This window comes from Microchirus variegatus, assembly GCF_963457635.1.
Source record: "Microchirus variegatus genome assembly, chromosome: 21".
Taxonomy (NCBI): domain Eukaryota; kingdom Metazoa; phylum Chordata; class Actinopteri; order Pleuronectiformes; family Soleidae; genus Microchirus; species Microchirus variegatus.
The window spans coordinates 11,039,900-11,055,995 of NC_139822.1; the positions used below are offsets into that span (position 1 = coordinate 11,039,900).

The 16,096-nt window shown below is 41.8% G+C and overlaps 1 protein-coding gene across 1 annotated transcript in view; it reads left to right on the plus strand.

Moving 5' to 3' along the window:
- The window catches only part of ccdc88c (coiled-coil domain containing 88C), a 45,784-nt gene extending 30,180 nt beyond the window's left edge, over nucleotides 1–15,604 (plus strand). The window contains exons 19-31 of the mRNA XM_083907840.1: nucleotides 571–672; nucleotides 1,194–1,355; nucleotides 1,437–1,714; nucleotides 1,809–1,952; nucleotides 2,657–2,843; nucleotides 2,953–3,098; nucleotides 4,144–4,233; nucleotides 4,414–4,724; nucleotides 10,162–10,251; nucleotides 10,421–10,531; nucleotides 10,617–10,748; nucleotides 11,355–11,593; nucleotides 13,718–15,604. Of these exons, the coding sequence (XP_083763966.1) occupies nucleotides 571–672; nucleotides 1,194–1,355; nucleotides 1,437–1,714; nucleotides 1,809–1,952; nucleotides 2,657–2,843; nucleotides 2,953–3,098; nucleotides 4,144–4,233; nucleotides 4,414–4,724; nucleotides 10,162–10,251; nucleotides 10,421–10,531; nucleotides 10,617–10,748; nucleotides 11,355–11,593; nucleotides 13,718–14,494 (2,769 nt within the window). The 3' untranslated portion in view covers nucleotides 14,495–15,604. The remainder of the gene's footprint in view (nucleotides 1–570; nucleotides 673–1,193; nucleotides 1,356–1,436; nucleotides 1,715–1,808; nucleotides 1,953–2,656; nucleotides 2,844–2,952; nucleotides 3,099–4,143; nucleotides 4,234–4,413; nucleotides 4,725–10,161; nucleotides 10,252–10,420; nucleotides 10,532–10,616; nucleotides 10,749–11,354; nucleotides 11,594–13,717) is intronic.
- The last annotated feature ends 492 nt before the right edge of the window (nucleotides 15,605–16,096 follow it).

Genomic DNA, 16,096 nt, shown 5'->3' on the forward strand with positions numbered 1-16,096 from the left:
TTCAGTTCCAAGCCAATTCAAGTTGTCCAATTTTGTCTCCCCCTTCTGGCACATAAAGTAATTGCAGAAACAGCACAAACAATTTAGTAATTTAGTATCTTTGGGCCTTTCAAAGTGATTTTTTTTTTTCCCCTTCTGCCTTTTACCCTGAAAAGCTACAGTGTGGAAAAGTCTATCTCAGGTTAAAAAAAAACAAAAAAAAAAAACACAAGGGCTTATGAACCCGGAGCTGATCGGCTTAGTCCGCAGTGTGTCAACTCATTTTGGCAAGGGCTTGACTGTATCAGATATTCATTAATGAGGTCTTACACTGTAGCTTTCCTGAGATTTAGTAACAAGTTAATGAGTAACAAGCTAAGAGCTTTGCTTCCACCAAACAGCAGAGCTGAATGTCCAAAAAAAGACATCGGCAACTGAGAAACAATGTGTTTCCATGATTCACAGACAAGATACTCACTCTTTCTTAAAGAGATAAAAAGTCACAGAATAACTGAATATGAAAAAGAAAATGTGCAGCTTTATAAAGTATGTATTTTATTTATATACATCTATGTATGTGTGTTTTTCTAGGCGCATAAGACCCGGCAGTTCTCAGATGGTGACAGGAGTCAAGGGTCAGCCACTGCTGAGCTTCTGCGAATCAAAGATCATCTTATTGATGTAGAGAAGAGTGTAAGAAACATTTTTTTAACCGCTTAACATTTGATGCCTGTATTAATTATATTTTAGTGTTTTTTGTTGTTGCTGTTTATGTTCACTTATTGGGAGCATCATCCTGACAGTCTGCTAAATTACCTGTTTTCTTGAGCAGTGGATTTCGCTTCTGGCATTTTTTTGTGGAAGCCTCTTAGTGTTTTCACACTCCAACCTGCATTTGTCTTGCTTTACTAGCACACTGTTACGCTGTTGCTGTAAACACATTACATCCTATGTGCAGTGTAGGAATGTTGCACAGAGACAGTAGTGTGGAGCTGATATGCTCAATCAGCATAATGTGAACTCATGTGACAAAGGTTGTCAACTACAGCTTCATATCTTATTGGATTTTTCCAGTATCTCCTGATTTATTTGCCATGAAAAGGTTCCTCCTGGTATCTCCTGCACACATCTGTATTTATTGTGTTCTCACAGTCACATGGAGTACTTGCTACTTGAATAAAGGGTTGATTAATGTCTGTTATTGTTTTCTCCAGAATGCCTCTCTGCATACAGAGAGCAGTCTGTTGAAGGAGCAGCTCAAACAGATAGAGAACCAGAACACTTCTCTTAACAACCAGATGGGGGCACTGCAGCGACACACCACCACCCTACAGGAACAGAATTCAGGCTTACACACACAAACAGCAAAGCTGCAGGTATTACGTCTCTCAGTTAAACTGATTTAATCTTAGTGCTGTTGTGGGTTTTATTCAAACTTTTTCTAATGGATTTCTCAGGTGGAGAACTCCACGCTCTCCTCTCAGAGTGCATCTCTGATGGCCCAGAATGCTGTACTGCAAGGTCAGGTCACAGCATTGGAGACTGAGGTAGAGTCGTGGCAGCGACAGCGCGAGGAGGCGTGGCGTGCTCGGGAAGGTGTGCTCAGTGACCACGAGCGCCTGCTGAGCGTCCACGAAAGGCAAGCGCACGAGTACGAGCAGCTGATCAGTCAGCATGCGTCGTTGAAATCCAAACAGAGGACGCTCGAGAATGAACACAGGACGCTGCACAACAAGTAAGCTTAAAATACACCGCTAAGATTACTGAAGAACTCTTGTACACATGTCCAAATACTGTCAAATGGTAACTGTCTGTGTGTCTTTGTGGAGGCATTGTGTTTTGGTGCAGCAGAAGGAGAAATGGGACGAGCATGAGGGGCGTGGTCAGAAGGAGAAGGAGGAGTTAAACCAGGAGATTCAGAAGACTCGGCTTCTGCAGCAAGAGAATCTGCAGCTGAAAACAGAAGTGGACAGGTGTGGTATTTTCACACAAGTCCCCATCAGATAGAAGAATGAAGGAGATTGTGTCTTTGCTTGCTTTTTGAAATATGGTTTTATGAGGTGGTTGTGACATATTATCAACATTGTATGCACACACAGACTGTGATAACTAAAGAATATGCTTGACAATTTTTATCTCTATTAGACAACCTTTTGCTGCTGGAAACTGGAGTTTGTGAAGCCCTCACTTTCCCACACCAAAGTCCATAGAAAAAATTAGCTCTATGAATTACAAATTTGACCTTCCAGCATTAAACAACACAGAGGTAGTAGCTAATCCACTGTTGCCTTCATCTGTTGGTTCAAATGTGTTTTCTTGTGAATTTAGTGTATAAAATCTTCATTTAGATTTACCTGAGTGGCGCAAACTCACCAAAACAAGGCAGCAGTGGAACAGCACCTCTTGTGTACTAGGTTTGTTTAAATTGGGGATTTTCTCTATGGACTTTGGTGCAAGTGCTAATTATATGTCATTACCTCATATGGAAAAAACTTTGAAATCCCTGTTTTTTAATGATCGGTATAAGTCACATGGACTGGCCCAGGTACAGTGTGGCCACATCATGACTGAAGACGGATAAAGAACCCGGGAGAACAGTTGAATGCTCATTTTAACACTACTTGAACAGTGTCTCCATTCTGTTTCACTTTTTCCTCTTCTGTCCCCCCCTCCACAGACTGACAGAGAGCCAATCACAGCACTCGGAGAAGAATGAAGGACTTCAGCAGCGCATAAATGAACTCAAGAGCTCATTAAGCTCCACCCAGCTGGAAGTGAGTCGATGGATGGCACGATATGATTCACTAATGGAACAACATCAGGGCCTGGATCTATCGGTGACCAAACTAGACAACCACTGTGAGGTGAACAGGATACATTTTTTTAATTTTCAGAGAAGCAGAAACAATGTATAGTTCTGGTACTAGACTTCATTTCTTGATCACTATTTGTGTCTTCTGTGTGTGTGTGTAGCTGCTGAGTCGACTGAAAGGGAATCTGGAAGAGGAGAACCACCACCTCTTGAGTCAAATCAATCTGCTGAGTCAGCAGAACCACACTCTGCTGGAGAGGAGCATGGAGAGCAAAGAGCTATATCACCAGGAACAGAAACTATACATGTATGGCACATGACACAATCTACACTCATAGTGGCACGTCATGTATTACCTGCACTTCAATACACATCACATTTAACTATGAAGGCCCTTTCAGATGGAAGGTGACTGGTGCTGCAATTGCATCTGATTTATGTTGTTTTTCAGTGGCACAAGTGAGACCATAAAATACACACACAATATCCTAACCTGTTTTCCCTACCTACAACAAGCCTGTTAAACCCTTAGAAACACACCTGACATGTCAGCTTCATAAAATTCAACATATTTAAAGGGGACATATTATGCAAAATCAACTTTTTAATCATTTAAGTGTCGGCAAAGTGTGAAAAAAGATGACTCACTCATGTTTTTGTGGTCCTCCTCAGTCTAAGTACAGGAGATGAAACACACGATGTTGACTTCCGCACTAATTGGGACGTCACAATACGCTAAATTCCTGGAATTGTTGTCTCACGGAGCTCCGCTTTGTCTGTAAAACACGCGAGAGTGCTGGCGAGGGCAACGATATCCAAAAACTGGAAGTCCGCGAAGTCTGACAAAACTTCTATTCCTAAGCTCCACAGTGCAGCATAGAGTTCTACACAAACTTCCAGCCTCAGAGGATTTATCTGTCCAGTGGATACATGTTATATATGATGGCAATGTGTCTGCTAGAGCCTGCAAATTATCACTTTTACAAATGCTAACTGCTGTTAGCTCCCAGTAGCCTCTGTGGCTGATGTCATTTCCTGTCCCTTAAGTTTCGTTATACTTTTTTTTTTAAGGTGGACCTAAAGAGATACTACTAAACGGAGTGTTCTGAACTGGGCTGTTTTGGCAGGGTGATTGAACTGCTGTGGGGCTTCATCCATATGTTATTTTGACCAAAGCATGTCATTAGGACACCAGGGAATGATGTTAACTTGGAAAAATAGGATATAATATGACCCCTTTAAAGGGCCATGAGAAAGTGAAAAAAAAGTATGTAAAGAAAGGTTTAGAAAGCTAGAATAACATAAATTTAAATGTTTTTCTCTGTTTTTTTTTCACTCTACCCGTCAATCAGTGACAAGCTGAATTCTCTTCGTCGGCAAAAGGAGAAACTGGAGGAGAAGATTATGGACCAGTACAAGTTCTACGACCCTACACCTAAAAAGTAATAGTCACACACGTTCGCTGCTCGTGTACTTTACAATTACAGCTGCTAGTATTTCATGTGTAATTATTTTTATTTTATTTTATTATTATATTATTTTATAAACATTAACATAACCAAGATAAGTTTGATGTACAGTATATCAGATGTGATTGTTTGTCGATGCTGTGTGTTTGTCAGGAGGAGTCAGTGGTCCGGAGCCAAAGCTTTAGCCAAACTCATTAAACCCCGAAAGGAGAGCAGCAGAGAGCAAGGGGGCGACCGCGACAGGGAAGTGGTGGTCAAAGAGAAGGAACGAGCAAAGAGTGCCCCGGACATCCCGCTGCCGGCCCCACCCCCGCTCCTCCCCCCAGAGACACCGCCCCCTCTCCCCCAGCGGACAGGGAGTGACTCGCAAAATGGCGGCCATGCTCACAGTAACCTTAGCAACCACAGCAGCAGCCCCAGCCTGGGTCCCCAGAGTCCAGCACCACTGACACCAATCAGCCGAGGTAAACACACCGTATACACACACATAACGGCCTCAAGACGGAACCATTCTCATGGAAGTGGATGTTTGAATTTTGATTTCACCTCGATGAAGACACATATACAGAATTCTTTATTATTTCATCATGACACTGCAGGAGACAGTGATGTCTCTGGTTTCCTTTGTATGTGCTGTGCCAGAGGAATACAGTATAAATGCATCGTTTTACTATTAAATACATATATATTTTATAAATTTATCGATAACAGCAATGTTATAATATGATAATATGGAAGCAATATTGAAGTAATACATCCTATCAATGTAATTTTGCCCCACACACATGTTCCATTGTTATTACCCAGCTATTATTATTATTGATTAGAAATAAGCAATAATATTACTTCTCAATCTCTACTACAAAAATTATTATCAAACTACTACCAAATTATAACTGTGTTACCACACTGATTCATATTCAAGCTGCTAATGGATGAGTTGCACTTCCATGGTTTGCCTACACAGGGCGCTGTTGGTCATCATATTGCTGACTGGATGTCGAACGATAACTTGAACTCTCTTATTATGACGATTATTATTGTATATCTTATTGTAATTCTGGCCCCCAAATAGGACATTGTCTGGTAGTTAGTGCTATTAACTGATCAACATTTATAATGAAAAGAATAATTGAATAATGATGCCCATCCCAAGCAAGAACCTCAAACAACTTGACTTCAAGGAAAAAATTGATCTATACTTTTAACAACAAAGTAAGTATCAATCTCTTAATGGATCTCCAGATTTAGTGGAAAATGCATGTCCAACGTTCCGTGCTGGTGTGCCTTGGCTTTGTATGATTAAAGTGCTCTGAAAGAGTTAATAAAATAACAACAGAATAGGGGCTTTCAGGCTGATCTAGTTTTGACATTTCTTGGCTCGTCGTAATGTATAGACGTCACAGAGTGCCACATTTTTAGCTCGGGATGATCTGTCACGATGAGCGGATTGGACGCTTGGCAGCCTTTAAGAATAACTGAGCAGCGAGAATTCCTCTCACACTGTAGCAATAGACATGTATTTTTATCCCAATACTGAGGTCAAGGATTTTAAAATTCCAATGAGAACACAATAATATTTGGTTTAGATGATTAGATTACCCTGTGCATCATATAGACTGAAATAAACTGCTTCAGAATGTCTATTAATTCATTTCACTGGCCCTTGGTATAGTGTTTTGTATTTTATGTTAAGACGGTCCAAAAACAGAAGACCACTGCCATACTCACCGTCTCATAAATGCTCTATAAGTTAATCTGATGCTTATATCATCTTTTCTGTGCCTTAGGATTATTCTGTCTCTTTTTCTCACTGTGTCATGTCTAATAGTATTGCTTGACAGAGGAAAAAATAGCTTTCACGGAAGTTATTATATTTGAAGGCACACGTGTGGTTTCTCTTCAAGGCTCACTTCCACTGGTCTGTGTGTTTGTGTGAGCAGACTTTCCCCCCTCTTTTTTCAAAGCAAATTTGAATCCTTTTTTAGATATGTGATGCCACTGCATTTGTTTGTCTGAGTCGTGGCACTGAATGCGAGTGACGAAGAGAGATAGTGACTCATGTAGTATACCTGCCTGCTTTCTACACTTTAAATTGCCTTTGACAAATGAATCAGTTCATTCATTGGTTGGAAGTGGCAGAACAATACAACATGATTGAAAAATCACCAACTGTTCTTTTCATGAATGTATCAAGCAGTGCTCAAACTAACACTGTTCTCAAGGCAGTGAACTGTAGGATTGGTGCACTCTTAACTGTCAAGTCAATTTTAGATTTACAGCCCAACATCACAAACACAGTTTGGCTCGAGGGGCTTTACAGTCTCTATCCTCAGACCCTCTCGTGTGGTAGAGCCTCAGATCACTCTCCCATGTGTATACTCAGTATTAGTATTGATGAAGATGGCATGAATTCAACTGTTACCGTTGGTACGTATTATCTAATGTCATACAGAGAAGCTTGTACACGTACTGTATATTTACGATCCAGACGGTGTGGACGGGTTCCAAGTAGCCATTTTCTGACAAAAGGTTAACACACACACAAAAGGCTGGGATCACTGTTCATAGTAGCTTGTTAACCTACTGCATACTTTTCACCATTCTGTCCTAATAATAGAACTAATGCATGGTCCTAACTGTTTTCATTTCATTTTATTTCTCTAATTCATTTTGGGTACAATTTTACTGATGGCTCAGCTCAAATCACTCCCGAGTTCAACGAGTGGCTTTTGAAAAAAAAAAAAAAAGACTTTCCAAAGGCTCGTCCATGCCTTGACAATGCAGCTACCTAAAATGAGTTGGCAGTTGAGGTTCACCTGGATAAAAACTAACGCAGTCCTGCAATAATTCACAATTTAATAATGTTATTGACAGGAGTTTCTAGTATTTGTCCACCCTGTGTGTATCAGTCTGGTGAGGAAAGAACACCGCATTATAATCTTCATCCGTTCAGACCAGGGGTAGGAATCTCTAGGTAAGGCTCACAGTGTGATTCAATTACAATTCGATTACTGCTGCATCACATTTTCCTTTGAAAACAGAGGACATTTAATTATACATAATGTAATAATCCGATGTATTGGCTTTCATGGAACAACATACACCTGAGGAAACAATAATCCACTATAATCAATTAATTTATTATCAGTCTGTTACTCGTAAAACTATTTTGACAATTGGTTAATCAGCTCCTTGAATGTTAATATTTTCTGGTTTCTTTGCTCCATATAACAAAGAAATCCTGAAAAGGAGACATTTGAGAACATCACCGTTTTTGGGCTATTGAGAACACATTTTATTGATCAATGTATTAGTCGATGAATCGAAAAAAACAATCAATATATTGATTAATGATGAAAATAATTAACTGCAGAAGTAAAATGTAATGGTGTAGAGTTTTTTTTGTTGTTGTTCCATTTATAATTTATTCATCGAGAGAAAACTGTCAAGAAACACAAAATGATTGGTTGTGACCATAAGACTGCACCGTCCTCCAGCTGATTTTATTGGAAGATGTTGATCAGTGTTCACCAAACCTGGGAAGGATGACGTTCTCATACGTTTTGTTTTGTCCACAAACTAAAGAATCTCTAACCAGAAAATATTGACATTTAAGAAGCTGAAAAAAATCGATTATCAGGGCGATGGTAGCTCAGTGGTAGGTTTCCGGTTCTGTTCGTGTTCATGCAGATGTGTCCTTGGACAAGACACCCAACAGCTGTGATGGCAGCATATGAATAGTGAGTGATAGAAAAATGCGCTGCACATAGATGCGCATGAGTGAATGGGTGAATCAAATTATCAAAAATTGATTGATTTGGGAACATCTGTTCCTAATGAACTGCCAACGCATATTAAAGTTATCCCTACAGTTTTGGTGTGCTCATTTGAACTCGGTGTGATTTGAGGTCAGACCTAGAGTCTAATGCATGTTGTTATTAGAGCCAGAGTTTCCATGTTTGGTTCTAATGGGGTTTCTCTTTGCATGTCATCTGTTATATTGTCAATCACATACTTCTCACTGTCATTACTCTCTCTCTCAACATCTCTCTGTCCCATTTCCTCTGCCACACAGCTCATCCCTCCCCCAAACGCTTCTTCTTTCGCCGCAGTAAAAGTCAAGACAAACTCCTCCCCTCCCCCACCTCCCCAACTTCTCCTGTCTCCTCCTCCTCTTCCTCCTCCTCTGCTTCCTCCTCCTCTCGCCTCTCCCTCTCTCTCAACAGACGGCTGCGTTTCCGGTCTTCCACTGACAGCACAGGCGACGTCATCACTAGCCAGTCTATGTCATCAAATGGAGTGTTCTAATATCTCCCCCCGCCTTCATCATCACTTTTAACCAACACACCACCACCCTCATTGTCACTCACCCCACCCCCCTCCAATTAATTCACACACAAATGCACCTGCATCATCTCATAGACACTAATGTATGTGGACACTGCGCTCTCCTCGAGACAAATGACCACATAAAACACAAACAGGCCACATGTTGCTGTTGTGAACCAGCCAGTATGACTCGTAAGTAATGTGTGTACATAATGATGTGTGTGTGTGCGCGCTTCTGTTTCCAAGCATACCAGATTTACCTTCATGTATCTGCATGTAAAGTGAAGATTTCAGCTCTTAATATCTATACATATGACCTGTGTGTGTCCTGTGCATCAGTGACAATGAATGGCTGTTGTTGGACAATATACCCTTTCAGTTTCTCCTGATCCCCGAGTTGCTTGAAGATAAATCTGTCTTTTTTTTTTTTTAACAAAGCTTTGCTGAAGCCTTTTTTCTCCTCAGCTCTCCATTGTCTGTTCACCTTAGCAATCGACCAGTGACTGCACACCTTTTACCTGCTGAGCCCTGCTTTGTCTCTCTGCTGCTTTTATCCTTCCTGATGATCAAATACAACATTTACCGTCACCAGAAACCTATGAGTTTGTGATCGTTGTGCTGTTTTGGTTTGTCGCAGATAAATGAAATGCATTCCATCTTAATTTGAACTCATTTCCCACAAACAATAATGTTCTGATTGATATTGTCCCCGTTTTCCCCTCTTGTAAAGCAGTTTAAATAGTTAAGAGGTGAAGTTATTGCAGGCTTAAGCAAATTGAATCAAAGAAACTCCCTCGGTATCTCGCAAAGTTGATGTTTTTTCCATTCCAAATGTGTTCCAAACTCATCACCTCCGATTAGCAAGGAAACAGCAGAGAAACACGATGAAGACATTTCAAAGCAAAAACGGCTGATGTCTCTTATCAACGTCAGCCGCAATTTTTCCAATGTTTTTTTTATTGAGACTTGTTTGTTAACACAGCCTCTCAGCATGGCTCATTAGGCCCTAATATAAAGCAGGATAAAGCAAAACTCATAAAGTCTCACTTCAAATCATGAAAACGGTGACCTGACAATCACTTGCACCATCGTTTTCTCACGTTTCGATTTTGAGCATGTGAAAGTTAACATTGTAACGTCAAAGGAATCCAGTGACACTGTTTACATTCTTTCTGTAGTGCTGGAAACACTCGTGGACCTTCACTCAGAGTCAAATGTGTTGTTGGTCTCTTGTTAATGACTTTGCCTTTCTGCTCATCTACGCTCACACCTTCACTGGCTCGGTATTTTGATGACATACTGTTAAGCAGAGTAGGAACCAAAAGACTTACTGTTGAGAAATTCATTAAAATGTCATATAACCCATTAAGATTTCAGTGTGCCCAAAGCAGTGAATGGATTCTTAATGCTTTGCTTTATTTTCTTCTGCTGCACCTATAAGAATTCACACATCAAGTCAAACCGTGCCCCTGTGTCCTGTCCAGCTTCCTGCGGTTGCTTTATATGATGGTTTCACAAGTGTGGAGTTTTTTGTTTTGTTTTTCTTACCACATTCTTTCTGGTTTGCAGGTTTGACCGACAGAAACCCGGGAGTTTATCGTAACAGTACTCCAGGTGGCAGCAGTGAGAGTGTCAATGGAGAGGACGGACATGTACATGGTAATTAATACACACATTAATATTCGTAGTTATTAATAAATGTGTAAGAAGTAGGCTTTCAACAGTGTAATGAAGTTTTATTAAGCGGACATTGATACATCTGAACATTCTTGTTTTAAACAAATTTGTCATTTTTCTAGCAGAATAATGTCTTGTCTTTTATTCGCAGGTCAAATCCACAAAGCTCTCAGCTCAACTCCAAACCATCTGCCACCCCCACTGGGCCAAACCAATAGTTCTAGCTCCAGAGTGGGACAAGGCCTCAGCCGCAGGCAGAGAGGTAGAGCAGCTTTCCATAACTTTATATAACAATCAGTGCATTTGAAAAGGGTTTTTGAAGGCGCATAAACGTTATATTTTTTCAGGTCTGTTACCCGATGAGGACCACAATACCTCTGACTCAGTGTTTGGTCACCATGGCAACGTGGGGGGTAGGCCAGGATCAGCAGATTTCAGCCACAACACGTCCAGCTCCAACTCCCCTGTCAATTTCAGAGGTATGTCTAAATATTGTTGTCGCGCACCGTCACAAAAACCTTACAATATATATAAACATGTAGCACATCAGACAATTACAGAAATGTCACTGCAAGCAGTGAAATGTTTAACTTTGCATTCAGTCCATATCCTTCACCGTTAAAGTGGGGAATGCATACAGTAGAACCCAAAGTTTTATTTAACTCTTTTACCGACTGAGCAACATCCAAACCCTAATAAAATCTGCAAAGACTGACTTTATTTAAACAATAAATGCAAGCAGGGTAATATTACTGACCAGAAACTTTTAGTATACAGAGTTTAAAAGTCGACCGTGAAGGTCTGGAAAAGATTCAGCCATTTTTCTATAACTGCTCAGAACTGTTAAACCACACACTGGCTCTCAAGAAGGATTGTTTTTTACATAAATACCTTCACAGGTACTGAGGAGACAGTCAGGCATTAGTATTGCCCTGGTTGCAACATGTAACTTCACCTCTAGATGCCACTAAAACCCACACACTTAATCTTTATGACTGATAACGCAGACTCCCAAGTTTAACCTTGACGTAACTAGTTGGTGTCCAGATGCAATTACTAGTCACTAATCATTCTGTCCGGTTTAGACTCACTCGATTGTCAGCCACGCTCAGCCAGTCTGTCCAGCGACGACATCATGGGTCTCAGCCGATCACAGCTGACTCTGTCGCGTAGCTCCACCCTCCCGTACGACCAGACACCCCAAAGGGCCCAGCCTCAGCGGGGAGGCGGGGTCAAGGCCAAGGCTCGCTCATCTTCACCTGGTAGTCAGATGGTGACGCTGGAAGAGTTTCTACAAGAGAGCAACGTACAGTCCCCTCCTATGGTAAGACATCTCTGTGTGACCTGGGGTTAGGGTTAGGCTTAGAATTGGGTTTAGATCATGGTTAGATATTTAGTTGTGAAGGTTAGAGTAAGGGGCTAGAGAATGCATTATGTCTATGATGGTTATGTCTTGAATGCTGTGCAAAATGGTGTGTGTATGTGTGCACTTATAGGATGTGAGGCCATTTTTGGAAAGTGAGGCCATTTTGGCTGGTCCCCACTCAGGGGGCTGCATGTGGCCCACAGGCCACAAACTTTTGACACACTCTGTTTTAGGGTTAGGATAAACCTAATTATTAGGCTTATGTTATGGTTGAGTATTTAGTTGTGATGGTTAAGGGGCAAGGAATACATTATATCCACGAGTGTCCTCACTAAAGTAGTACAAGTGTGAGTGTGTGAGAGAGAATATAAAATACATAATTTGTGTTTTTTGGAAAGAGTTTGTGAACCCTCAGGGTAACAACTTCAACAAAATCTAATTTGAGTTGGGAGTCAGCTGCTCAGTGGAACCAAACTGGATGTATGCGTTTAGAGCTATTTCAACATGTTTAACCTAGAGTTTTCTCCAAAATCTGTCTGCTGTGAATCGTGTCTCAGAAAGAGAGGTGGCAAAAAGATGAAGAAAGACTTAAAGTTGAGAATTTTACATGAATCTGGAAAGAATTCAGCTCAGTTACAACATATTTTAACCGATTCACTGGTTTAGCTTTCACTAAAAGGGATGCTTTTCCACTCTGACTTAATTTAAGTGACTTGAAAACACCGTCTAGCTAAGTGCCCGTGTCATTCCAGTCATTTCACTCATCATGGTGATTTATTATATATTGTCTTTAACTTTAAAATGTTCACTTATTCAAATGGAAGTTGAAGTGATTTCAGTGTGTTTACAATCATTTTTAACAGTTTAAAGCTATTCTATTATAATACAATAATACTGTGAATTAAAACTGTTTTGATCGAAACAGGATTAACACTTTAACACCAAGCGTATCGCGAAATTTGCATTACCGCAATACTCTATCGGAAAAATTCAGAATGTTTCTGAAAGCTGAGAAGTTGCTCGTCACAGCCAACATGTGGTTATTACGGTAATTTCACTCGCGATGTAGCAACAAGTCGGAGAATCAGCATCTTTTTCACCAGAGGAGAGAGTTGGAAAAACGCCTTTACATAAGTTCTTGAAACAAAAACTCAAACAAATGTTATTTTCAAATATGTTCTACACTGTTCCAATTTCAAATTTAACACACAAAGTCTGGTGTTTGTGTACAACTACAGTGTTTTTTTTTAAGTTTAACTTTTGTTTTTCTTCATTTCAAATTGTTAATACAGCATAAAGCACTTTCTGGCCCTTTTATGGTTAAAACAAGCCATTTTGAGGCTCAAAAGTGGCTTCACAGACTTCTAACATTGATTTTTGGGATGAGATTTTCCCTCTCATGACTCTTGCAAATAGACTGTGTTTATACAAGCAGCAGAGCTCAGTGGAGCAGTGTGTCACTGTCGCTGTCGGCTACACCTTTCTGTATGTTCTCTGCAGTCATGTGGGGGCTTTGCTTTGACTGTCCGCCCTGCAGATGTTCAGTTTTATCAGGATTTTCTCTTGGCCTTCATGTTGCACTATTCATGTTATTTCTGTCATTTATTCACTTTTTTTTACTTGGCTAATGCTCGAGCTAACCAACACCCAACAGTGCACTACAGCAACTGTTGTCCATGTATCTCTGATACCACATCAGGACGTTGGAAGAATCTTTGTGCCGATTTGCTTTTGCAACATCGCATCTCATAATTTTTTCATGGAATGTGTGTCTTCTTGTGTTTTTGTATTGACTTCGGGTGTAAACTCACTACACACCCAAAAAAATGCATTGCATTTGGTGTTGACACACAAAAAGTTATTGACAATCCTTCCTAAATGTTTCTAGCTGAACCTCTGTGTGAGTTTGCTTTTTGCGTTGCTGTATTTGTGCGTTATCTGTCCTCAAAAGTGTGGGTCTTTTTGTGCATCCTGAAATTGACTTTGTGTGTAAACTCACTACACAAAAAAAATTGCATTGCATTTGGTGTTGAGGCACAAAAAGTTTATGACTATCCTGACTTGCTCTCTCGTTCTCTCTAGGTCTCGACAGGAAGCAGAGAAGACTTGATGACTGACTATTTTACCAGAAGTCCCGCCCCCTCTGCTCCCTCTAATCGGGATCAGGTGACTCCCACAAGCTACGTCATGCCAACTGTTCAAACATCCAGCCAGCGGCCAGGCCAGAGCGTGAAGCCTTCGCCGCGCCAACCCGTCGGCCAGTCTCCGTCCTCAGGCCAGAGAAGCGGTCAGTCTCTGAGCCGCGCCTTCAGCTTGGCCTCAGCCGATTTGCTGCGCTCTAGCGGCCCAGACAGTTTCCGTGCAAACGAGACCGGTCCTGGCCAATCGGATGTGGTCGTTCGGCGGCAAGGAGGAGGAGCCAATGTTAGAGAACGACCGCTGTCCGCTCGTCTGGCCGGTCCGAACACTCAGCTCGGAGACAGCAGCTTCCTCAACCCTCCCATTCACCACTCGTCCTCTCTCAATCTGCCCACAGAGAGATACACGGAGCGAGAACGAGAGAGGGAAAGGGGGAGGGCTTCAGGGTCACGCAACGGCCCGCCCTCTTCCTCTTCCTACCATCACCGCGGAGAGGTGGCCATGGTAAACCCCGTCAGAGCTGTGCCCGCCACGCGGCCCAATGACGCCTCGGAGCACGCGGAGGTGTCGAGGGAGGGGCAGTCGGGAGACTCCTCCCACTTAAAGAAAGAAGGCGAGAGAGAGAGAAGTGGCTCTGTCGAGCGCCCGAAGAGCACACCAGCATCCCCCGACCCCAACAACGACCCACAGACGGTGTGGTACGAGTACGGATGTGTCTAAAAAAAACCTGAGTGTGTCTGAGCCTCAGTTGGTATTTTCTGGAACAAACTTGTAGATAAACAAGCAAAAACCTGAGTTCACAGCAGTGCAGCTGTCATTGTCTAGTGCTGAAACTTTCATGGGGCAGATGCATGATAGACTTGAACACAACACTAAAGCCACTGAGAATGCTGGACGTCTTCAGGCTCAGTCATTACAGTAGCACCGTGTTCTGTGACCAAAGGAGCAGCTGTGACGACGGTGTAGCTGTTATATGACACATTTTGGATGATTTGACCCACTGGTTATTTTTTAAGTCCTTAAGATGCTTCAGGGACCAAAGCCTGAGAATCCATGACACTTAACCTGGAACTGTTAAGACTGCTGACCAACAACGTCTAGCCATCGTCGATGTGTGACTGAACTGAAGTGAAGACGACCAGAAGCACCGGAGCAACTGAATGTATCTGATTTCTCCTCCATTTTCTCTCTCCACAAACACTGGAGGAAAAAAAAAACTAACAAAAAAAGACAGAAAATGGAGGGATTCAAGCAAAGAGCAGAGAAGCGAGGGAAGCAGAAGTGGGTGTAGTGAGATAGTGAGAGCAGGCTAGAACAAACAGAGGTTGGATGCTGGGATGGACACAGATGAAGGGACAGATATAGAGATGCATGGATGGAGTGATGAAGGAATGAATAGATAAACAAGACAGAGGTGGAGGGGGCCCCTCCCGGATAAATTACAGCCTTTCCTCCTCCATCTTTAGATTCTGTCCCAGCATGCAACACTCTGACACTTTACTGGAAATGTTGCTCTGCCCAAGCCAACACTAGTTTCTCTCACACACGCATCCAGTATATATATAATGACATATACAGAAACGGGCATTGTCCCTGAGGGGATCGGTTTTTGCTTTTCTAACCGATGAACTGGACCTAATTCAAACACACACACAAATACACACACACACACACACACACACACACACACACACACACACTGCCGGGTAAACCACTGTGTTTCGGTGAAATGCTGCACGCTGCACAGTCGTAGACACTGCACAATGTAGAGCGATGGGAGACTGAACCTGAATCCAGAGCCAATGTGATCTGGTTGGGGTTGCAGAGGGTCGTGGGTATTCCCTGTAAAATGGGAACTTTGGTATGGGAGTTTGTTTTTTTTGGGGGGGGGGGGTTAATGGGACCCTAGATCCGGTTAGTTAGAGTTTGTCATGCAATAAATAACCATTAGTACACAGTTTAATGAGAAGTAAATAAATAAATTAATGACATTGCTGCACGTTGAATCTTGGCGCACACTATGCTATACTGGGTGACAGCTACTTTGTTAGCGTCTTATAACGAGTAGCGGTAGCTGAATGTGTATTTTTGTGGGGAGCTAAAATAGTATAGAGCTGAACGAGGAGTAGTTGATGGATCAGTTTAGCATTTGGCGGGAAGTGAATCAACGGCCATGAGCGTTAGCTTTTGTCTTTCTATCCAAGTTCTTTAACATCGTCATATCAGACTCTACGTCAGCGTTAAGTGACCACGTTTATGCCGTTTCACTGTCGTATTGCTACACCTGCTGCTGCTGCTGCTGCTGCCTGTTCACAACAAACA